Source organism: Sinohyriopsis cumingii, chromosome 2 (genome assembly GCF_028554795.1).
Source record: "Sinohyriopsis cumingii isolate HCF-2022 chromosome 2, ASM2855479v2, whole genome shotgun sequence".
Lineage (NCBI taxonomy): Eukaryota > Metazoa > Mollusca > Bivalvia > Unionida > Unionidae > Sinohyriopsis > Sinohyriopsis cumingii.
Genome location: NC_142962.1, coordinates 120,713,060 through 120,739,845, shown reverse-complemented (window position 1 = coordinate 120,739,845; position 26,786 = coordinate 120,713,060). Strand labels below are relative to the sequence as shown.

Sequence of the window (26,786 nt, the reverse complement as noted above, 5' to 3'; positions counted from 1 at the left end):
TCAGCAATGTTTCTTGAAGATATTCATAAGGAGCAAGTATTTTTATAAGCAAATATATACATGATGAATCGTACATAAAAAGAAGAAATTCTGCGACAACAAGCTCCAAGTTGCAAAGCAAAAATAATAACATAAATAAAATAAAATGTTGAACTAAAAGGGAATATAATGAATTGCTTCATCTCAAAACAAATATTTAATTACCAAAGCAAATGCTTACCTTCTTCAGGATATTTATTCTCTCCCTCTCTATATACATATATATATATATATATATATATATATATTAATTTTTTGTCAGGGTTCATACAGGTTCATATCACAAAATTCAAAGACTTTTCAAGGACTTTATTTTCAATTTTCATGGAGTCTTAAATCTGAACTCATCATAAATATCTACATTTGGAACAACCTTCAGACTGACTTGTGGCTCATGTAACTGTATTTTCCTCTCCCAAAAAACATACTGCCCCGGCAGCATTTTCATGTACAAACCAAGGCCACAAGGTGCTACGTAAGAAATAGAAAGCCATCATACTGCCATTCCCACAATGCTGCTAAATGGAAATCTTGCATAATCTCCCTGTCTCTAGTTATCGACCAAGCCACAGAAAGTAAAAAGCATATAGTTGATCGGATATCTTCTGCAATTTTCCACCGAGGTTTCTTTTATAAAAAAAATTTTGGTCTTTTATTTTCTTAAAAATTAATGCAATTTTTAAGGATTTTTGCTCATTTTCAAGCACTTTTTAAGAACTTTTTCCCCAATGACATTAAAAATAAAGACTTTTCAAGATGTTTTAAAAATATAAGCACTTTTCATCCTGCAGTTGAAAATTCAAGTACTTTTCAAATCTGTGCGAACCTGATATATCTATATATATATATATATATATATATATATATATATATATATATATATATATATATATATATATAATATAGAAGATACTGATAGTACAAATTCGCAATGTAAAACATAAACAACTGCTTATTCAACAAGTTCGAGGACTCTAAAACTAAAACACTTACCATGTCCTTAGGCACCAGCCAATTTGACCTGTTTTAAGGCCATTCAGGCATCTACACAATTTTAAGGCAACTGCCATGTCACATTTTGAATCTGAAAAATTACAGATTATGCAGTAAGTACAATATATATATATATATATATGCATGATTTCTTTAAGATAGATATGCATTTTTGATGGCCACCATAATTTTTCATGAAAGTTTTGCATTTCATTGAATGACATGTCTTGTGCTTTGCAATATTCATCATATTTACTGTCTTGATGTTGCTCATCCACTTTCAAAATTAAAATTGAAAATTAAGGTTTGGTGAGGAGTAGCAATTATAACATTTTTGTGGGGTACAACTAATTTTAATTTTGTAATAATCACCTGCAACTGAAGGTCTATAGAAACTGCCCAGTCATTTGCCTTTATGGCATTCCTGACTCAGGCTGATGACTCCATATTGACGTTCTTAGAATAAACTTGTTTAATAAGGCAAATCATTAATATGATGAAACTTTTCCAAAACATTTTAAAACAAGGAAGCTTTGGAAATAGAATCCTTGGCTTTGTTGAAGACCCTCTATACTATCCCCTTCCTTTGAAGAGTGTAAACCTCTTCCCTTAAGGATTCCAGATTAGACACAAAGACACAGTGATCACATTCAAGAGGGCTCTCAAAACTCACTTATTTCGACTGCAAGAACAAACTTAATGACCTAATAATGTTTCCTACCTGAAATATTCTCAGCATATTTTTTATTTTGTAATGTTTTTTCTAATTTCATGGTGTTTGTTTTTGTAATAATATTATTATATGTTTTTTTATCTTATAGATGTTGTCTAATGTTGTAAAGCGCTTAGAGCTTCTAAAAATTAGGCGCTATACAAAGTCCTCATTATTTTTATTATTATTATTATTAGTTTGGTGAGACTAAATGGGAGGTCCTCGATGGAGATGGGGAGTCTTACTGTCGAAAGAACTCATGCTTCATCCATTAGATTTGACCAGATCTTTCAAAAGTGGCCCAGTCTGGCACCTTTGTCAGGAAGATGGGGACTTGGTAGAAGCATGCCCAATTTCCAAGAGCTTACTATCTCTCACCTTTAAAAGGGTGGAGGAATCCATGTTTCATATTCTAGCCCTTACAACTGCCCTGTTGAGCAGATAAGAATGAGGAGTGATAATGAGTTTAAAGGGTGCAGCAAGCAGTTTGACAGGAATCCCTACCTGAAGCATTTATCCTGGGGATTCCTGAATCTTTCATGCTGAGAATACTTCTTTGCTGGTATACCTAGGCCTGAAGCCACATCCAGTACCTAGTATTACTAATTCCTTACATACTGAGAAGCCAATATCAAAATTAATCGCCCAAATAAGTATAGAATGTCAAGTTGCCTCCCTCAGAAATCTTTGCTATTATCTAGAAAGACCTTAGAATACCACTGATTTACACGCAACAGCTTAACCAACAGTGCCATAGACAATGAGAACAAACATCTTACTGTCTTGGCTACTGCCTCCCCGTGTCTCACTAATGAAGCTACAAAGTCTCCTCCATTAAATTAAGAAAGAATGCTGCCAAGGAAAGTTTGGTATCTAAATTCACAGGAGTCTGACTTTTATCAACAAAGTAAGATGAAATCTCTGACAACACAAAAATCGCCTTATCATTTATGGCACTGATAAGGTGATTTGTGTTGTCAAAGATTTATTTGTGCTTTATTGATAAAATATCAGACTCGTTGTTGTTGTTGTAGTAGGGTTTAATGCCATTTTTCAGCACACAATAGCCTATACATGGTGGCCAGTATTAATGGTGGAGGAAGAACCCGGGAAAACTCCGGAAAGAACCACCAACCCACAAGAGGCTACTGGCAAGCTTTCTCACATACCCACATTGGCTGAATCTGCATAGACTCGAACCCACGCAGAGGTGAGATGGCAATGATCCGTAACGGAGGGCCCCTTGTCAGACTCGTGTGGTAAAATCTATGGTTACTAGTCTATATGTACATTCCTCAAGTTCCACAGTTTTAATCATCTTGACCTGGAATGCAGAAATTCTGATCTGAGAATCTGATGAAGGAATGTGTCATACAGTCGCTTATCTCAGTAAGTATCAGCAAACTATAGGTCAGTGCAACGTTTATGAAGGGCAGGCAAAATCACAGGGGTTCGTATGGTTGCTTACAACTGACCTGTCATACATGTACTATATAATAACTGTAGCTATTATATAGTACATGTATGACAGGTCAATTGTAAGCAACCATACGAGCCCCTGTGACCAAAATTCGCCAAGTTCTCACGTTTCAGGACCCGTAACTTAAGCTTGGTACAACAAACTTAAAAGTCAACTCTGGCTTGATGAACAGAAACATATATCAGAAGTAAAATGGGCCATAGATTATGGCTGCGAACGGAAGAGCAGTCTGAGATGACGAGTAATGTGTGGAATGGGCTGTTTTGGAAATTACTTACAGTACTTAGTCTTTTAGCCAATGTCATTGTCAGGTTATAGTTGCAAACGAAGGAACTTTTGTCACTCCATACTATTTTTTTCCTTTAGACTATTGATTTTTTCCTCTCAATATTAAGCTTTTGTTAGCTTCCCGTATGCTTTTCAAAATGCAAATGTAACCAAATTTCCCATTTACTAAAGCTTGGCACAAAACTAAGCAGACGGTTACTCTACGGTCAAGGTTTTAGTTCTCTAGACGAAAAAATTAACTTATAACAGGAAATTCAATCGTCTCCATGATCAAGATTGAGGTCCTTGGCCGCTTGCAACATAGGTAACAAAAACAGTATGCAGAGAACTTTCCCCATGGAGAACTCGCCCTGGGAGAATTCGCCCCAACGCATCTGGAGAAGTCGCCCACTTCGTCTGGAGAAGTCGCCCCAAAACCCAGATAACCATTTTAGAACAGAATTAAAACATATTTTACATGATTCATATTTAGATTTTTATTTATACGCGAGCACAAAAGAGATATTAACTGGTAATCTTAAAAAGCAGCAGCAGAGAGACTGAGCCCACCAACTATTTCGTCCAACAGGACCATCTATCGAAAACTTTTCTGATAGAAGGTCTTATTTCACAAAAATAACCCTTCTATTTAGAAACTATGATGACTAAATCCTCTTTTCTGGCTAGAAGGGTTATTTCGACAAAGATAACTCACTATAAAAATACTTCTTGACCCAGGGAGACGTCGACGAAACACTTGGGCTCAGTCTCTCTGCTGCTTCATGTAAATATTCTAGGATTTCTGCTGTGAATTAAAAATTTAAGTTAACAATAATGGCCAACATTGGAGAAGCACATTCTGCAGGACTAGCTCGAGAGCGACTAGAAGCAATAAAAAAATTTCTTCCTGTACGAGATAGTGTTAGAGAAAAATTACAAGCACGTCAGCAAGCACAAGTTGAATTTGCAACAGGTGCAGAACAGCTATTTAAACCAATTACTGAGCTAACAAAAAAGATCGTTGAAGCCACAACAGCAACACAGCAAGTTATCGCGGAATTACCAAAACAGATAGCGAAGCAATGGAGTCTGCTGATAAAACACGTGCTGAGATCCAAGACGTTAAAAATACTGTCGAGGATCTATCTAAACCAGAATTAAAAACTAAATATTTTTCTCAGCAGGGTTATGTAGAAGTTATAACCAATCCTGTTAAGGTCGCTGCAGCGGGATATCAAATGCGTCATCAGCTTCTAAAACCAGAATTTTATAACACTCCAGAACATGAGTGGAACGCTAAAGTATTTCGTGAGCATAAAGGTATTTCACAGATCAGCAAAAAATATAAGCGCGAATATGATCAGTTTGTTGAGCGAGTTAATGAAATGAAAAAGGATATTCCAACACCAACGAAGCAGCGATCTCGGCCACGAAGACAACCATCACCTGACCCGGGTGTAACCGGTAGTGGTCTTGGTGGTCACATTACTTGTCCTGATAATGTTCTCAATGATGTATCACGGCTAGAAGTTCTCTTAGGAGGAAAACGAGCTGGAAATAACTCACCAGAAATAATTAATGAAGCGGCTGATATCTGTCAGCGACTATTTCGCGGCGGCATCATGGATGCTTACATCTATCGAGAACTTATTGATGAGCTTATCGACGATTAGAGAAATATTAATTAAATAGCATGATAGTACACAATTCTCATCGTAGACCAGTTATGGTCAGGGTGGTAAATTCACGAGTACCTGTATACAGGATGACTTATGAAAACGGATTAGGCGATGTTGTCAAGGGTTTATTTGCGAGAATGGCACCTAAAGCAAAACCGATCGCAAAACAATTATCGATGAAAGCCATTGATGTTATTAAAGATAAAGCTATTGGCGCTGTTGGTAGCGCTGCCGGAAAAGCATTCACGGCGATCAAGGACAGACTAGCACGACTGATACGTAGAAAACCTCCGCCGGTAAAATTACCAGCCGCCGCAGACATGCCAGCAAATGTTAGCAAAGTAATAAATGAAGCCGCAAATCAAAAACTAGCGGCGCTGATAAATCCTGAACAAATGAATACAAGTTTGATTGCGGGAAGTGGTCTTCGTTTTAGACGATAACTTCTATAATAAAATGTTTAAACGGGAATCCGACCAAGCATTCGACATAGACGAACCGGTTCTTAAAAATGAATCAGTACGTGATTAATCAGTATTACTCTTATGACGCACGAGAACCAAACAGACGAGGACGAATTGAACTTCAGGTTCAGGATACCAGTAGATATTTCCTGCCCGCTGAAGCATTTATTGAAATAGAAGGTGAAATTATAAAAAACAGATGATACAAACTATGGACCCGGGTTTAAAGTCGGTTTTGTCAATAACGGAATTATGGCCTTGTTTGATAGTGCTACCTACATGATTGATGGAAAAAATATTGAATCAATTCAGAAGGATGTCGATGTTGCTACAACAATAATTGGTCTGGCAAGATATTCTGATGATTATACAAGATCAGCTGGTCCATCAATGATGTTTGCCAAGGATACATCTGATCATCCTAGCAGTGATCAGTTTATTATTAGACGACCAAGAGATCGTGCTGCTCCTGTTGATATCGAAGACATGATTATTGGCGCTAATGCAGAATTTAATTTAGGTTTCACTGCACGTAAATTAATGTTGAGGGAAGATAGTAGAAAATTTTCTTGTGCGATTCCGCTGTCGCATATCTTTGGATTTTGCCGAGAGGTCAGAAAGGTAATTTTCGGAGCAAAACATTCAGTCGTGTTTGTTAGAAAAGGCGACGACAATGACGCGCTATGGCGAGAAGCTGGTGCTGGTGCTGGTGATGCTGGTAAGGTAAAAATAACAAAACTATCACTGTGGATGCCGGTAATGGCCCCTGCAATTGCCGAAGAACAGCGACTGCTTTCTTTTATGGATCAAGGTGGTAAAACGCTGCTATCGTGGCTTACAACAACCACAGATAGTTTTCAACATACCGTCAATGGTTTATTCACATGGAATATAGCATCACAGCAGGGGGTTTCTGCACCGAGACATATTTTCATTGCTCTTCAGGATGTTACACGATTAAACTCACAAACACGTTCGCATATGATATTTGATAAACTTGGTATCACTGACGTTTCTCTGAGAATAAACGGACATCAAGAACCATCCGAGAACGTAATGCTAAATTTTAATGACAACCATGTTGCACGTGCATGTCAACGATTGACAAAGTATCTAGCGCGTGATCTAAATATCGACACTGGTTTGCAAATATCACAATTAGATTTTATATCTCATTATCCAATCTATTACTTCTCGCTGGAGCATCTTGATTTAACCAGACAATCTGTCGTTGATATTCACTTTCGGGCTACCGTAAATAGAGACCTACTAGCAGCAGGAGCTATAGCTAATTACAGAGCCGTCGCGGTCATACTTTCCGATAAAGCAATGTTGCTTGAAGGTGCTGGCGGCCGAATGATACTCGTTGATGCCCCAGTAGAAAACCTGTAGGTTTTTAAAAACATGTCAGTTAGATCAATCTATGAGAAATAAAATGTCATATCATCACGCTAACGTCGCTCTGACCCCTGGTCAGATCAACAAATTAAAATCAAAGCAAGCATCAGCGTCAGGAACTTCAATAACACTTAAACACATACAACTTAGTGGTGGTCAAAATAAATTATCGGTCACTCAAACACAACTTAATCAAATCAACAAAGCCAGAACAGCAGGAAAGGGAATCAGACTTGATTTTACTGCCACAGCTGTCCGTGACATGGTTAAGTCCGGTGGAATATTTCCACTTATTCCAATACTTGCCGCAACACTAGCACCAGCAACAGTCGCAGCAGCAAAGGCAGCAGCGTTAGGTGCAGTTGGAACCGCAGCAGGAATGGCACTTAAGAAAGCAGTCGGAAAAGGATATAACAAACGTGGAGGAATGTTTATACCTCCTGGTGCTACAGTGACTTCTAAACGGCTTTCTTCGCTATCAGAAGCACACCCGTTTATGAGACAGATGGCTGCAATCGCACCAGCAATAGCTAAGGCTGGCTTTAGTAATCTCCGTGCTCAAATAACTCCGATCCTGGCCGCAGCAATGTCGAAAAAATCAGGATCAGGATATAAAAAACAGGCCGCGGTCTCAGACTCCCAGGAACTTCGGCGTCATGGTATCCAAAACGGTTTTAAAAACGCTTCCAGCGAGCAATTTTGATTTGCTTGATGCTGTTAAACAATTGCGTATAAAGAATTTTAGAGGTGTATTTATGCGAGATGAATTACCAGCACGACCGAATAGCACAGAAACCGGAATTATTAATCTCGACAACAAAGAAGGTCCTGGAACTCACTGGGTTGCTTACGCGATCGATCCACGTGGAAATGTATATTTTGATTCGTACGGGCTAGCACCACCAGTTGAGTTTCTCAGGTACGCAAATAATACTTCACAGCGACGAAGACTCCTATGGCAGTCAACGTTACCAACACAAACACTGATTGATCCTCCCATTTGTGGTCAGGAGGTTTTAAACGTTCTTGCCGCGATAACAAAACACCCAAAAATTCCTCCGCACAAAGTCGTGCATGAATACACCACAGATGTGATTTCCAAATTTAAACAATCCCATAACTAATAATGGTTGATATTTACGGAAGATCAAGCAGAACCAAGGAAGAAAAAAAAGATATCGATTTATCAAAGTATGCGACCAAAGATGAAATTGATAATCTTTTAACGTTAACCGGGATAGACCCAGATGAGGTTGTTATTTTTCAGGACAGGCACGGCAAACTAAAAACCAGTAACATTAAGTGGAATGACATAATTCGCAGGGTTATTGGAGCTACCACGGACAACATCGTTGTATTCACTGACAGCGGCAGAATCAGAGATTCACTGATATCAATCGCGGCGCTTCGAGATGATGCACGAAAAGCCGCAGGGGAACGTGTAGCGAAGACCGGTGATACAATGACAGGTGAACTCAGCATGAACGGTAACAAAATAACCGTTTTAGCGGATCCAACCTCGCCGGAAGATGACGCAAACAAACAATATGTAGACACCATTGACGGTAAACTAACCACGTTGCGTGCAGAGTATGATGTTCACGTGGGCGCGTTTACAAGACTTCGAAGAAACTTCGCAAAAACTGATGAGGCCGTGGATAAGTTCTTTGGGGTTCCTCCAGTCATCGACATGAAACTTTCTGAAATCATACCAAATCTTACTAATAACGCCAACGACATCAATAAGATCAATACCCGGTTAGGTGTAGTCAGAACAGAAAAAAGTTTTTCAGATCAAATCCAGATAATGGAAAACAACATTAACACGATCAAACAAACACAGCAAAACATCGTAGCGGGGATTCCTGAGATCGTTAACAAAACCAGTCTGATTAAAGTCCACACTGGAGTTACCCCCGGGCATATCACCAACATCGTATTCAAGGTATCATCGGGATTCGCAACATGGTCCCGACAAAATAATACTATCAAATATACAGCAACAGCCACTGGCGTGTATAGACTGTCTGTGTTTTTCCGCCGCTAAATTTGAAATCTTCACAACATATCCCTGGAGACATTCAACCGATAAGTATTCCGGGGTTGTAGCTGTAATACTAAACAGCGGAACCGAAGAAATATTTATACTTGAAGCCGCAGACAAGAAATTAACCGCAACATCCTACTGGTGGTGTTTGGAATTTGTAGCTGAAACACCTCAATTGGTTACCGCGTAAAATAATAAAATGAAATCAGCATCAACGACAACATTAGATGCTCAGCAATATAGATATGATCAGGTACGCGAATGTCAGTCAGAGTTAAAAAAACACTATTGACAAATGCGCAACAAAGATAAAAAAATACAAACGGCGTGTAACTGTATTAGACACAATAGTGTATTCGGTATCCGCGGTAGTTGCATCCACGGGTGTGTTATTATCAGCGCTGACACCAGTGACAACTGCAATCGCGATTACAATCACAATTTCAGCATCAACGACGATTGCAGGAGTTGCTAATATAATTGCGAAAAAAATATCCTCTTGTGCGCTAACAAAATTACACGAGTATGAAAAGTTAAACAACGCGGCCACAAGCACCTACTCGAAATTGTCCTCGTTGATATCATCCAGCCTTGACGATACAGTTATATCCGATTCCGAATTCACGCTGATCGCAGCAGCATACAACGATTACGAGCGCACAAAGAATTTTAATTTGAAAACGATGAAGATAAATAATGACAGAATTACTTCAAGAGATAGCCGCGAACACAGCTCCGGTAAAAACATCAATGATAACAATATCTTCGACGCAACCAGAATTCGATATTAATTTTCCAACTGCAATTCCAGTAAGCGAAATCGCGTTGGCACAATTACGAGTATATCACAGCTGGCCCAATATCAGGTCGACATCATTTCACGGACAATCGCCGAATAATTCATTTGTATTTTCGTATCAGAATAAACCTGATGGCACACCAGATTGGAACGTCGTCACGTTACCAACAGGGTCTTATCAGATAGAAGAAATCAACAAAGAAATACAGTGTCAAATAAAGCGTATCACCACCAAGGAGGCAAAGATATCAATAACCGCACATGAGCCAACGCTGTCCGCGGTCATCGAAATCCCAACACCGGGTTACGCCGTGGATATCTATAACAGTTCAATCAGAACAGTATTAGGATGGCCTGAAGAAACTCCTGGTGTAAAACTGCGTCAACCAGAACCTGTAAAATCCGATTACGTAACTGATAACAAATCTTATCATGAAATTCAATCAACATACGGAAAATTTGTAAATGCAATGAAGAATCCATATTATAGAGAAACTTATACCGATTATATTATTGACAAACCTGATGAGAAATTTTATTATGATGGACCCGGTTGGGCTTTTTATCCAGAACGTTCACTCCCTCTAGAAATAACTAAGGGTCTTATATATTATGATATAATTCCACCGGATATTGGAAGGCATTTTGATGAAATTAACAAATTGTATAAAATACAACTTAAAAATCTACAACAATCCTTTCAGAAACATATTTCTGATTTATACGGTCCACGTAACGAAATCATTAAATATAATGAGATAATAAATCAACTCGTAGATGATATGGAATATATGAACCTCCGATTTATTCAGAGTGTATTAAATGCTAAACAGGGTTCTTTTAGAACACGTTTTGCAGATTGGGGTAAAATACGTGTAGAAGATATTCCAACATTTAAATTCCCCGGATATAACGTACCCGAAATGAAAAAATCCCTTAGTAATCTCATCGATCAATCCTTCGAGGATATTCTTGCCGCGTACAAACGATTACTACCAGAACCTGTTATCCTCAGACACGATAATTCCACAGCGGGTGATAGCAGACATATTTCTCCGGGAATCGTAAATATCACTGATGTCGTCGCGGTCAATCTTGTATGTGACGCAATCGACGGCAGTTACAACATAGACACGACAACATCGAATCAAGCCCAGCAAGGGTTTATATTGTATTCATTTACTCCTAGAGAACCACCTCGATTTTTGATTGTGCAAGAGCCAATCAATCCAGTATTTCTGCGGTGTCTGAATCCAACGCTGACAAGGATGAATTTTAAAGTCACTGACCAACAGGGTAGACTTTTGGACCTACGAGGTGAAACTATTAGTATTAATTTGCTGGTAAAGTCGTAAAAATACGAAGTATTTTTCAAGGACTTTCAATTAATAATATCATATCATAATAATGTCCAAAAAATCTTCGAATTACCAGAAGTATGATGATGACGAAGATGGAAATGTCTCCGACATTTCCACTGACAGTGATTTTATTGACAGTGACAGTGAAACACAAAGTGTTTCCGATTACACTGACAGTGAAACACAAAGTGTTTCCGACGATGATAGCCCGGTGGGAAACGCTAGCGTTTCCAGAGACATCACCATCAGCGACAGCACTGTCGTAATAAATTATATTAAATGAACGCGAATAACATAGCAAATGTATCAGAACGTGAAATGTTCCATCGTTGACAAGCGCGCGCTTGAAGAATTCATCCGAAAATTATTTACCGGAAACTATTTCCCAGGCCATGTTAAAATAATCATCGATAAGTACGGCAATGATGATTTTTTACTGACAGATTTTCAGCTGAAGCAATTCCGCGAAAACAATATCACGATGATTACTTGTGACGCAGAGCAAATCTTCAATGTTGTTCACTCGTGCATTTCACGGGATCATCTTGATAAGATACTGCAGTGAAAATCCTTTAGGATTTTTAAAAATGTCTTTGACATTTCCATTCTTTGAAAATATTTTACTTTATACACATTTTTTTGAAAATCGAAGATTTTTCACTGACAATTTTCCCGATTTCATGGGGTATTTTGCTATGAAAATCAACAACCGCAGACAGTTGCAGAATTTTACTATAATATAATTTTTTTTCACTGACAATTTTCGCTGGTATTTGCTAGTAGCAACCAGAAAAATCGGACAATTGCATAATTTGGACGGTAAAAAAAAGTAATATTTTTTTTTACTTTCGATTTCACTTTCAGGTATTTGACTTCACTGACGAAATCCAGGTGAGGTATTTACTTCTGAAAATCCTAAAGGATTTTCGTGACTGACTTCGTCATCCGTGACAAAGTCATCCTTGATTTCAAAATCCGTAGGATTTTCAGCAGACATACAATGTTTCAATTTTCTGACCCGATTATTTATTATCTTTTTTGTTTCATACTCAGCTGCCAGTGCCAGCCTGATCTTTTCGGTTGCACGAGACAGTGGAACAAATTCATTTATTTGTGCCTCCGCTACGCTGGCTAGCGATTTATACAAATTATTTTGGATCATCTTTATGAATCGATATAGAGCAGGAAGAATATAACGCCCTGCACATTTAGCTTCGTATAATGATTCAAAATCAGACAGAATAGTTTCAACATTTAGTAATATATTAAATCCTTGTTTTTCTAATTTTTTAATAGCATCAATCACATTATTGATATTTTCTCGATTCATATTTATATATATTTTTATATATTTAAAATAAAAAAACTCAGGAGGGAGCGGAAACACTACCCCCATATGAGCTCCTAAACTGCCAAATAACAGTCTAGAAAGCCCAGAAGGTGTGTTTGCGAACGACGAGACATTCCCCATTTGTGAACCTCCTAGCTTACCATTTGATATGCTAGCAAGGCTCATATGGGGACAACACATAACATTAACTTATCCTAGTACTTAATTCTAACTTATCTTAAGACGGTACAAACACATAACTTAATTCTAACTTATCTTAAGACGGCACAAACACATAGTATTTACAATATTTACAGTAGAAGCATATTTACAGCAGTTGTATTTACAGTAGAAGCATATTTACAGCAGTTGTATTTACAATTGTATATATATATAACTTATCCTAGGACGGTACAAACATATAACTTAATTCTAACTTATCCTAGGACGGTACAAACACCGATGCGGGGTTATAATTCTACGTCCAACAAAGTTGCACACCCACCCCTGAAATCAATCCCGTTTTGGGGTAAAAGATTACCCCGGAACGGGGCGATAACGGAGAAAGTTGTGCAACTTCGTTGGGTTTCGAAACCCCAATATGGTATCGGGACGATATTGTATATAAACTGACTGATACTTGAAAGTTCAGAAATAGCTCAGCGTGATTTGTTTAAAACGTATTTTCTTAAATATGATCGTGAAAAAACCACAGATGTACCATAAACCCGAACAAGTATAATAAAATAGCGATATTGTCTGTAAAAAAAAAAATACGCGTTTGCCTGATAAAATCCAGAAGATAAAATCATTCTTGCGCTGTCACCTTGACAGCGTCAAGGGGAAATGAAGGGAAGTTATTTACTTCCTTGTGCAGAAAATCGTCTGCTCGTACCTGTCAAGGTGACAGCGGGGAAATAATTATATCATTGACTTTCACGCAGTCGCTGCAGAGTTATCTCCGTTTGGAAAATTCTCGGATTACAGTAAATTACCTAACAATAACGAAATATAATTTTCTGATTATTATACTTTTTTGCCAGAGCTGATTTGGTAATATTTTCTGCAACTTTTTGTACTGAGGGCGCACAAATACCGAAATACTTGCCAGCTGCATATATTGATTGAAATATTATTTGTTCATTCGTACCTAAATTTATTGAAACAACTGCCCTAGACTCTCTCTCTCCCCCCCCCCCCAGTATTACAAGCCCTACAATTTTCACTCTGCGTCACAGCTCTCAGATTGGATAAATTATTATTAAGTTTCTGTCCATCAATGTGATCAATTACAAGACCACCTTTGACACTCGAACACGAACTTGTGAATATAATAGTTTTTACCCCCAGAAACCTTAAATCGGAGATAACCAGTATTAGTAACAACGCCAACTGGTTTTTTCAATCTGCTATTTCTGACTATCCCTTCGCGAAATGCTTCATAATTTTTAATGGTTGGATGTGAGACAAATTCTTGATTCATTTATATAATAATATATTTGTCTAATTTATAATTTGTCTGAAAACTTAGTTATATAATCACTCTTGGATTTTAGCGCGTCTCCGTTATTTTTTTTATTGTAATATCGCTTGAGTTCCCGGTATCGTTTTTCCCCGCATCCCGCACATAATTGTGTTTTACTCCTGACGCCAATGCCACATCGCAGGCAGGGAATAGGTCCTGTGCTTCCTCGTTTGATGCTCTGTATGTGTTCACCGCAGAATTCCTTTCTGCAGGACTTACCACAGACTGTTACGGATCCAACTTTTAACCACTTGCAGTTATTCATTTGTATATATAATATTTCTTATTTAAATATTTGTCTTAAATATAATATGGAAGAGTTTTCAGGATTATCTACAGTTGGCACCGGGAGATTCGATCTTGACAGGTTAACCCCGGATCCACGACGACGGTATCTAACTGATCTGTTTAATATTATCAACGAGGGTTAAAAAGAATTCCGCGACGACGGCGCATCTCATGTATGGTCGTCATTTAAAATTATCCGCGACGTTGACTCAGTCAATATCATTGACGAACTCTTCTTCGCTGATGAGGTCATCATCGATGCTACAATGACTGATGCCCAAGCAAAAACAATTATTGATTACCTCGCTGATGGATATGAAAGAGATGGACGTGTTAAGAAATATTTTTTTCAGAATAAAATTTATTGTGCAAACAGATTCCGATGAATGGATTATCCGTGACAAACTCGACCCTGTTCTTGCTAACGGAAAGACCATTCTGTTAAGTAGTGGCTGTATACCAGGAATGCTAACCGGGATTGATAAACCATATTACGCTCGAGCGTATCCTGTAACCGCAGTCATTTATGGAATATATCCAGTAAAAAAAAAAAAAAAAATTGATAAACTCGCCCCGATGCGATTTTCAACGCTGAATTGTGTAGCTGAACGAGTAATGGAACATTTTAAAAACGCAAAACGAGAAAACGGTTTAACCGATCTGCGACGTGAAAAAAAAAACAGCCTGGGCTGAATCGGTTAAAGATACTGGGGCATCAATAAATGATGTTGCTGCGCTATCAAGTAAATTAAAATGTTCAATAACAGTAAAAACACTAACCGGGGAAATATTATATAATTCCAAACATTATAAAAAGTCAGGAACACCGATTGAAATTATTGATCATAACTCTCATGCCTGGACTGATGCAGTTACAATATTTCCACGAGACCGTGTTGTCAAATTTTATCGCGGGAATATATTTGATGCTATTTACACGTTGAGTAAAACCGACCCTGTGTCAGTGTGGTTATTTAGGAGTTCCGAAGATTCCGAGTATGATCAATTAGTAAAACCCAACGGGGAATTATACCGGACAGAATCGTTGCAACAACAAATGAAAAAACTCGCAGAACAATATGTGAGAAATGCTAGCATTTCCGACAACATTGAGCAGTTATTGGTTAATTGTTTTACAGTTCCAAGTGTTGCCGCTCACGCCGCCAGAGAAAGAAATTCGTGGAGACCAACCCGAAGTCAGTTTCTTTCAGATATACAATTAAGTTGTGTCGAGTATGGTCATGGCGGGTTATGGAATACCCGATATGACTACCGGGATATGATTTCCGTGGATATGATTGCTTGCTACCCAGGAAGCTTTCTCGGGAACGGCGAGTGCCGCGAATACTTTGCGCGGTTTGGACACACCACGAACTCGATGACACGAGTCGCCGTAAACGGCAGTTTACCCGACGCTGATTTGACAGGATTTGCTCGTGTGACTTCGTTTGAATTTGCTACGGGGCTTCATCAGATTTGTTATGTTTGGTTTGGCAGACACTTCAGTGAAAAGCGCTTGGTACCAACAGTGTTATTGCGATATATGCTTGACAGCGGCATGCTGGTATCGTTGGCCGTCAGTGAAGCAATCATATGTTATCAACCGCAGACCTCAGTTTGGTTACCAACACCGGAGCGTGTTACCCTCGAAGAAGTTATCGAAGAATGGACACAAGCACGTCCAGAAACTCCTCTTGATGCTATCCGCGAAGGAGCTCCTGATGTACTTAAGATTAGACTCAAAAACAGTGAAAGTACAGCGAAAGATCTTGGACGAAAAATAATCGGTAAATTTACTCAGGGTGCAGCATTTGATCATAAAATGCATCACTCGCGGTTGATTATCGATGAAGCTGAATTGGATTTTATAATCGCCGACGCGGTTGCCAGAGACATATTTTGTAACAGGGAGGATGTGTTCTTGTCCGACGGGAAAAAGTTGGGCACAATTGTAAGTTATATCGACGGAGAATCACCTCAATACACACATTTGAGATCTTCAATGCTGGCTTATGTTTCTATAAATTTGTTATCGATGGTAAATCGATTTCCTGACACCGCAGTCAGAGTTGCATCAGATTCATTTTATACCGATAAAAAATATTCAGAATCACTGACCGATATAATGAAATTCTGCGGCGGAGATGAATGGAGTTCGTGGAGAATAAAAGCGGAGATGTTACACGAGTATTGTGAATCCGCTGATGTTGCAATAGAGGATAATTATTATAAATCCTAGATGCCAGAAATATCTTCTGCACCGTCTGTATATGATCCAATCACATGACACAAAACTGTTTATTTGAACGGGCCGGGGGAGTCTGGTAAAACAACTCGAGCGATTGAATTATTTGGAAAATCAGATATGATTGTGCTAACACCTACACACAGACTTGCCAGGGAGATGAAACAGCGAGGAGTCAATTCTTGTACTTATCACAGCTTTTTCAAATATAGCGGCGGTGTGTGGACGTCAGATCGAATGGGAACAAAATATATCAATGATATAATAATTTGGGATGAGATCTGTACGGTGCCGCTGGAAACGTTAAAAACATTTCTTGATTGGCTGTTAACGAAAAATACTGCAGTGATTATGTGCGGCGATCACGGTCAACCACCTCCGTTTGTCGGCGCATCTCCGCATGATTGGCTGAGGAATTTTGTTGATTATTACGAAGAAGTGTCTGATGATTACCGAGCACTTGATGTAACGCTGAAAGAATTTAAAACATTAATCAGGCTACAACCGAATAAAATTCAATGTGAAATCATGCGCAAGATGATTCCTGAAACTTCGATGAGTGACTTTTTACGCGTGTGGAAACCAGACGATTTGATAGTGGCAAGTAGAAAGATAGTCAGAGACACACTTCAACAACAGCTATTTCAATTACAACAAGAAAAGTTTCCAATGCTGCCAACGCCGTTATGTTATAGACCAGCTGATACGCGGTTACAAAATATAGATGTTGATATTCCAGGAAAGACAGAGAAACAGAATTTAGTATTGAATGATATTGTGTTAGTTGACATCGATGCTGTCGAGGATGCACTAAAAATGAATAAATCCCCGTGGACGCTAGGATACGCTATGACCATTCATTGTTCTCAAGGACTGACTATCTCTGATACAGCTGTCTGGATTGTTGATGATCGAATCGAATGGTCAAACCTAGTTTACTTGGCTGTGTCCAGAGTCAGAAGAATATCTCAACTACGAAGGATTGTCTTGAATGAATTAAACGCTGATAAAATTAATAATGAAAACAACAGCGATGGTGATGTAATAAGAAAAAAACTCGCCGGTTACAAACAGAGTGACAAAAAAAATAATCGCGATTTTGATCTTGATGTTGAATTTATTAAGGCGTTGAAACAACAACAGAATAATCACTGTGCGAGCTGTAATTGTATAATGCTGTGGCATTATTCGAATAAAAATTCAAGACAATTTACCGTAGACAGAAAAGATAACAATCGCGGTCATACACGTGATAATGTCATGTTGACCTGTCTTGAGTGTAATCGACGTCGGGGTGCCAGCGCTAGTTGTCATTGAAATCACTTCAGTGATTTTGGCGGCAATTGTGTGTCCTCGGGAATTACCTGAAGTTGCTCACGGGTGAATTCACGTTGAGGAGCAGTTGAATCTAATCTATAGATTGCTGGTCTGCCAGTGGATCTTGTCACGGTGGATATCTTATGTGTGGTAACACTCCAAATGGGATCAGTCGCTCTTCGTTTACCACCTTCAAGTTCACCTGGTTCATATAAATATCTTACAGTAACATTACCCAGTATTTGCTGTTTTTCTTTCTTTCGTTGTAGTGGTATATTTTTTTTTCGTGATCGCGATGGCAGGTTTCATGTTGGTTGTTCGAGTTATTTCATTATTTAGCGCAGTTATCACACCTGGTAATCTTGCAACCCATTCGCGCGATCTCGTATCCTGAATAAATTCCTTCGCGTATTGATATCCAAATAACCGCTCAGCAAGTGTTCTATTGAATCGCTCAACAATTGCCTGATCACGGTGAATTTCAGTGTGTCCTCGTCGTATGGTGACGTTATGTTGCTTCATCAACGATGATACTGCACCTTGAAATTCTTTGCCAGGATCAACTTGTAATAAATTTGGCCATCGTAGAGGTCCTCGCCGATAAATTCTTTCAAACGCAGAAGCAACCTCAGATGCTGTTTTAGTTGTTAACGGTTCCGCATCTTTGTATCTACTGGCAACATCAACTATGGTTAACGCGTACTTGTATGTGCGTCTTCGGATAGTATCATGTGGCAGAAATAATATATCAGCTTGATGAACCTCATTTGGTACACTAACTTCGAAATGCGCGAAGTGAATTTGTTTAGGACGCGGTAAATAAATTTGCCATATTGCCTGTCGGGATAACCAATTTTTAGCAGTAACTGCTGTAACTTTTGCTGCTTCAGCGAGTTTACTAATTGCCATGTTACCTCTCCAGTATCCGCTTGGGGAATAATAAATTGACTCCATTATAATTAATTACCAGCGCCTAATACAAGTTTAGATTTCATTGTAGTTTTTATCAACCAGGATGCTAGCCTCTCCTTGAAAGATTTATCAGGGATGGCATTTAACGCATGAATTAATTTCACGTCCGCGAGATGGCGCTGTTGCAAATCCTTGCTTCGGTAAGCTACATCATGAGCATGACACGCCTTATCAATAGCGTTTATCGGATACTCACCTGGTTTTGGCTGATCCTGAGCATCAAGTCTGATATCAAGTCGGGTTCCTGGACCACAGTAATTATATCCTGGAAGATGTTTTTCTCCTGGATATTTAGCCCACGGAGCCCCTGGCAGCGCTGTTAACTTGGCTGAGATATCACCTCCATTTTTTTAATAATAAATCTAAATTTTTTTGTGCCACATCGTTCACACTTGCCTGTAAGCGCTTGTCGATTATTTTTTGTTGTAATTGTTGTTGTATCCGAAGTTGGGGTATGTGCTCGACATTTCACGCAATATAAATTCATATTTATTTTATGATATATCTAATGGAGATCACTGACTTTTCTGCGTCAAAGCGACAAGAGCCAATCAAACATAACTCAGTGCTACCAAATTCAATTCGAATGATTATTATAGGTCCATCTGGGTCGGGTAAGACACAGTTGTTACTTAATTTGATAATGAAGTGGATGAAGTGGGATAAATTATATTTGATAGCCCCGTCAGTGGACGATCAGCGGTGTTATCAGGTATTAAAAGATTTTAACGAAAGTGCAAAATTGATAATGGAAAATCAAAGTGATTTTCACGAAGATGTTATTGATTTTATAACTGATATCAATGAAGCACCGAGTATCGATGATATTGATGGGAGTATTAATAATTTAGTTGTGTACGATGATATCATGCTGGACAAACAATTAAAACCCTGCCAGGATATTTTCACGTGGCAGGCAAAAAAACACCGATGTGATTTATGTAACTCAACGTTATACACAAATTCCGAAAGTGATCAGAGATAACTGTAACATTCTTGCGGTATTTAACGGCGTTGACACACATACGTTACAAAATATTCATCGGACTTGGTGCAGCGGTGACATGGACATCAGTAAATTCAGAAATTAGTCGTGCTCAGGCAAAACCACACGGATTTGTAACAATAAATTTACATGATCCTCGGACACGGTATCGAGTTGGGTTAGATACAATTTTTAGCTAGAAATCCTAGAATATTTACATGAAGCAGCAGAGAGACTGAGCCCAAGTGTTTCGTTGACGTCTCCCTGGGTCAAGAAGTATTTTTATAGTGAGTTATCTTTGTCGAAATAACCCTTCTAGCCAGAAAAGAGGATTTAGTCATCATAGTTTCTGAATAGAAGGGTTATTTTTGTGAAATAAGACCTTCTATCAGAAAAGTTTTCGATAGATGGTCCTGTTGGACGAAATAGTTGGTGGGCTCAGTCTCTCTGCTGCTAAAGCAATATCATAGTAATATTTCTAAGACGAAATTAAGTTTTTATATAATCTAATGAATGACGACAGTATAGTGATTAAAAAGGATGATAAGTCAAACACTATTATTATTCTCAATCAAGAAGATTATGTTAAAGAAGTTGAACGTCAATTAAATGATGAAAACTACTACATTGTCGAAGATTCATCAATAGAAATTAAATAAAAAATTTAAACATGTATTAATGAAATGGCTAAAAAAGAAAAATCCGTTTATGAGAAATTTGATACTTTCCCTCTTAACATGCGTACACCTCAATTCTGCATGTTACCCAAAACTCATAATTAAATCATACATTAAAGATACAACAACTTTCATTAAAAAGTTGAAGTCTATTCCACAGCTATCTGTTAATTTCAATTCTGGTATTATTAGATGTAACATCACAATATACCAACTTTCCGCATGCAGTTGGTATTAAAGCGTGTAAATATTTTCTTGATAACAATCCTAATAATAGCATAGTATCTTGTGAAGATATTCGTATAATAATAAAACATATCTTGGAAAATAATTATTTTCAATTTAATAATATGAATTACATACAAATAATGGATACAGCAATGGGTATTAATATGGCTCCTTCATACTCTTCCCTTTCATGGGTAAATTTGAAAAGGATTTTCTTCAAAACGAAAAGTTCAATCCATCTCTTTGGTTTAGATTTTTCGATGACATATTTATATCTGGAAGCAGTCAACTGAAGAACGGAAAAAAATTATTGCTGGATTGCCTAAATCATTTTCATCAGACAATTAAATTTACTTATACTGCATCTAGTATGCATGTTTCATTTTTAGATGTAAATGTGAATAAAATATTGATAACACTATCTCTACAAATATTCATATCAAGGAAACTAATATCCACAAATATGTGAAATATGCTTCATGTCAACCCATGTCATGTAAAAATGGTATACCATATAGCCAGTCGAAAAGATACATTATTTCAGATGATTGTCAATTACAAAATTCGTTGAATAAATTACAAACATATATTTACAACATAGAAATTATCCTACACATATAATTGATTCTGCGCTGAACAAAGCCCGTAATATTATTCAACATGAGGCTTTAAACACAGCAGAATGTAAAATAGAGAGAGATGTAATTCCTTTTACAATACAATAGAATCCTTCATTATCTAATCTACATAGTATAATTAATAAATTTTATAGTCTCCTAAATTTATCAAATAAAACCAGCGTAGAAGCACTTTACAAAAGTAATTCGATTATCGCTTAAAGAAGACCCAAGAATTTGCAATATTTTTTTATTAGTACTAAACATACATAAAAATAAAAAAAAAAATTTTCGTCATCTAAATGTTACATACACTGGTGCTATCGATATGCAAACATAAGAGAAACTACTAATATGAATAATCATCGCTTTCATATATAAAATTATAAAGATCCGCAGTTTTCATCTAATATTTTAACACAGTTTAACACCACTAATTACTCTCTAAGCAAATTGTCTTTCATGCCAATAGATATTGTGCATGGTGACATGAATAGACTCAAAAAAGAAACCTTTTGGATTCATAAGTTAGATACTTTGTATCTTAATGGCCTTAATACCAATGCACTATATAAATTTGTATAATTTTCTTTTTTAATTTATAAATTGTATATCCTTTATAACAATATAATCATATGTATGTTTGTCTCTTTTTATTTTATTATTTTACTGTTACGTAATGATGTAATTGTTGTTTTAAATTAAAAGACGTTATTCATTTCTTTTAAAACATTTCATGCCTGAAGAAGCACAAATTAATTGAGAAATTATTTGCACAAAATTTTCAACCCCACACACGTCGTTCTCCATTTTCTCTCGTAGGTTTTATCTCCATCCATCAAAGAGCAGACCGTTCATTGTAACATTTGATTTAAATATTTTTAATGGAATTTAGTCTTGCCTCTTATTTTAGTAATATCTAAATTATATCGGCGAGTATTCTTTTTAATAGAAACAAACCGGAGTTAGCAATACTGAAATGGTTTCACTAAAATATGTCTTGATTATCTGATGGATTAAGTCAGTCTGTTCACGTACATCAGCACCCCTGTCAATGGTTAGCAAATCTCAATGAAAAATCAGATTAAATTGTTCAGTTAGAGAGATAATAACATAACCCTTTAGCATATTGATGGTCAGTGCCAATTCAGTCGATTTCGGGTTAAAGAAGTCAATGCCATAAAGTCATCTCATGATGACTTAGGTTATTAGGTTGGAACAATTTTATATATAAAACTGCAGACATCACATCATGCTTACATCCTCTCTTATTTTTCCAAATAAAATGCATCTAATGATTTGAAGAGCAGAGCGAAAGTCACAGATAACACTTATTTTTCGTTAAGTACAGAAGCGGAGTTGATCAAATGGAAAAGTTGAAAAAATTTCACATTTTATAGATTTAATAAGTTATTAAGTTGAAGAAATCAACAATAAATAAAACCGTAACAACCATGTGGCGACATCTCAGAAATAATATATATTATCCTTGGGGCAACTTCTCTAGACAAAGTGGGGCGACCTCTCCGACAACCATGGGGCAACTTCTCCTGACACCTGGGATGAGTTCTCCCAGGGCGAGTTCTCCATGGGGCTAGTTCTCTGCTATTCACAAAAACAAAGACGTTGGAGTTTGAATAATAATCAAAGGTAACATTACGGATGGTTTCGTTTTACATTTGAAGTAAGTATGGGAAAATGCATTAGCGACAATATTTATCTCCAAAGTCAAATAACTAATCTTTTTTTTATACCTCGTTTCTGCACTCTTTATTGCTCTTTAAGATAAGGCAATGAAACTTGGTTATTTTTAATGTCTGCCCTGTTCATTTACAGCCCTATCTGAAAAGACATTGTCAGATTTCATGATTGTAAACTTTTATGACCTCACCGTGTTAGGCAGTGGACAAAATTCACAGAATTTGTTTGCATACCCAATTTGGCCGGAAATACTTGGGTAGACACCAGATTAAATACTGTTTAATATTCTGTTTATTTAATATGTTCTCATTTACCAAAGTTTGCTTAGTGTTTTACTATTTATGGAAAGATATATTTTATGTTTTTTGTTGTGTTTAAGGTTTTGTTTTTGCTTCTAAGTGAGAACTATGCATTTGAATTTTACTTATTTATGTTAAATAACGTGTTTAACTTAATTTTATTCTTTTTACCCCATTTTACTAATTTTGTTCTGATTTGTAAATGATGGGTAAAAATTAAAGTTAAAGGTTGCATTTGTCATCTGTTTACAACATTATTCAAGTTTGTATTGAAGGATTTGGTCATATACATCTGCAGAAACTGCATGTCAGTTTCACTTCTATGTATTATAAGCATTATTCACCCTCTTTCACTTATTTTAAATTCAGTTTTGACTTATTTTTATTACAATTTGTAATGAGAAGTATGAGGCTAATGTTTGATATCAGGCCAAAGTTTAGAAATACTCTTGTTACCTTAGAGTAAACTATTTTATTATTGCTTTCAATGGACACAAAACATTTTGTCCATAATAAATGTGAAAAGAGTATTAACTTCATTTGTGTACCCATCTGTCTTCACTCCTTGTATAGGTTTGCAATACTTTTTAATGCACGCTTACTGCTATGGTCTTGATATTTAGTGTGCATATCAAACCTGGAGAGAATTACTCTGTCATACATAAGTAGGTCACCATGAAATACTTTTCACACTTTATTGACATATTTTGCTTTGGGCATATATTCAGTGTGGCATACAGCTTTGTACATTGATGTGGGTTTTTTTATGGATTCATTATATTGATTACAAGATCATGAGATCAAAAATAGGTCACTGTGACCTACATTTCATGCTTTTACTTTGATTAAGCTATGCTTTTACATTAGTTTTTCAAGGAGTTGTTTGGTAGTGCTGTGTACCCTTGTGTCGATTCTTAGTAGGTCATTGTGATCTTTATTACATGCTTCATCCACTTTTCTTAGACATCATTGTTTGTGATCAGTATGTTGTTGACTCTACAGGCAAGTATTTGTTAGTTTATTGACCATGGTGAGTAACTACATAAGTCCCTGTTTAAAGGGTGCTGTGTTTTTATTTCTACATTTAGTAGCTATTTCTTACATTTGCTGAAAAATGAGTGGTTGATAGTGTTCCAGTAAGTAAGCTGTGCTTGCTGTCAGAGTGGTTTTATGGTACTTTTTATGAAAAAGTTATTCACTAATTTTCTTTCAAGTAATTATTTCCTTAGAAATTAAAACAATTTGGTTTTCATCCAATGTTACGGGTTGACATTGGTGTACTGGCAAGACATGCTGTCTTCTGACATCTTGTTAATTCACTTGGCCATAAGACCAAGATAGCCCGTTACAGCTCTGAATCTGGCATGCATGCTGTGTTTATTCATCAGCTCTTGTCCATCAGTAACGGCTTTTCTCAGCTTCTCAAAATCCACTGGACCAACTTGAGGTAAATTGAACATCATTCTGGCATAAAGACTTTCAAGTTTCTGCAAGTGATCCCAGTTCACCATCTTTTATGGCTCTGTTATTAAAAAAATGTTTAGAAATTTCAAACAACTTCTTCTCAGCAGCCACAGAACAGAAAAAAAATCTAAATTTTTACAAAAGTATTATGGCATGAATGTGTATATATATTGTAAAAATTATTCAGACCCATCATCAAATACGACTACAGTTTAAAATAAACAAAAGACAAAACTACATTAGACTTAACAAAATCACCTTACAGAATTTAACCAAGATTAACTGAATCATCCTGACACAGAGGTGTTTCACTTTTATAACAAAGTCACTGAACAGAATTTAACCAAGATTAACTGAATCATCCTGACACAGAGGTGTTTCACTTTTATAACAAAGTCACTGAACAGAATTTAACCAAATTTAACTGAAATCATCCTGACATTAAGGCATTTTACTTTTATAACAAAAACACTGAACAGAATTTAACCAAATTTAACTGAAATCATCCTGACATAAAGGCGTTTCAGTTATATAACAAAATCATTGAACAGAATTTAACCAAATTCCAGTGAAATCATCCTGACATAGAGGTGTTTCAGTTACATAACAAAATCACTGCACAGAATTTAACCGAATTTAACTGAAATCATCCTGACATAAAGGCGTTCCAGTTTTATAACAAATGATGCTGATCCATCTTCAAATGTGAAGACTGCCATTACTAAAATTAGAAAACCTTTAATAGGCTTCGTCTCAAAAATAGTAAACTGAATTTGGCCAAATTTGACAAAAAGCATACTGACATAAAGACATTTAAATCATTTGTACAGATTGCAATGCCATTACTGCAGTTACTAAAAACAGGAAAAACCATTTCAACGGTGTATAAGTAAGGGTGAGTAACCCAGATGTTTTGGACAACTGCCTGTATACTTGGCTCTTTGGTAGACGTCATGCCAAGTGAACATTTTCAGGCCCACTTGATGCTCTTATAATTAAATATAGAAGTATTTTATGGAAAGGTATTCTTTTAATATTGCAAAAGCTGTCTGGAATATGGTGCATGATATGTGAAGCAAAAGTAAAGAATTCAGTGACAGTGACATTGCAGTTTTTTGATAACAAGTTATAGTTTCTTGTTGCCTTCCCTGCTGACAGTTTTGTCTTTCTTTTTACTAGCTTCTTTACACATGATAAATAAAGTAAAACCAGCAAGCAAAACATTGTTTACAATTCCAGTCTTTGTTTCTTTCTGTGGCATCCAGATTTGAATAAATCAGATCCTAAATTCCATGAAAAATGTACAATGTCTTAGGTAAGCCTTCATTAAGAAGAGATTATGACATGACATTTGGCCCATATATTTCAGGGAATCCATACAGTACAGCAGAAGAGAGAATTTTTGAACAGCAGTTTGGTTATAAACCTCCAAGACAATCACAAGAGACAGCTTCAGGACCCAGTCAGTATGGCTATAGCAGGTACATGATATAGGGTAAAACAAACCACCTGACCATCTGAAAATTAGGTAACCCTTTAGATTTTAACCTTAAAATGTATTGGCAGATTGGATGAGCACTTTTGGTTTGTGCATGTGTAGAGGTAAATTAGTCATATTAGTTTAATTAGAGAATATATTTAGTGCTTGTGATCTCATACATGTTATGGTTCCATCTACATTTTCTTTGAAAAGTTAAGTGTATGGCAACTTAGAAAACTAATATATAACCTTTTTCTGAACTCTTCAGGGGACATAAACAACAGTTAGATAAAACAAAAGTTTTGAATGATCAAGTTTCAGTTCCTACTGTCCTTACTTGCTTGTAAGTCGAGACAAACAGCATACAACAAAGATCCTGTCTGCCATTATAGTATTATGTGCCTGCAGATTAGGGTCTA

General features: G+C 36.8%; 1 protein-coding gene across 4 annotated transcripts in view; it reads right to left on the bottom strand.

Moving 5' to 3' along the window:
* The window catches only part of LOC149805707 (uncharacterized), a 29,964-nt gene extending 26,115 nt beyond the window's left edge, over positions 1–3,849 (bottom strand). For 2 of the 4 annotated variants that reach the window (XM_089950370.1, XM_089950371.1), the window contains exons 1-2: positions 2,249–2,883; positions 1,033–1,123 (exon numbers count right to left, since the gene is read on the bottom strand). In XM_089950370.1, the coding sequence (XP_089806496.1) occupies positions 1,033–1,123; positions 2,249–2,285 (128 nt within the window). In that variant the 5' untranslated portion in view covers positions 2,286–2,883. Of the gene's footprint in view, positions 1–1,032; positions 1,124–2,248; positions 2,884–2,913; positions 3,069–3,502 lie in introns of those variants that run through there. The other 2 variants (XM_089950373.1, XM_089950372.1) reach the window with 2 other exon arrangements.
* Positions 3,850–26,786: the final 22,937 nt, after the last annotated feature.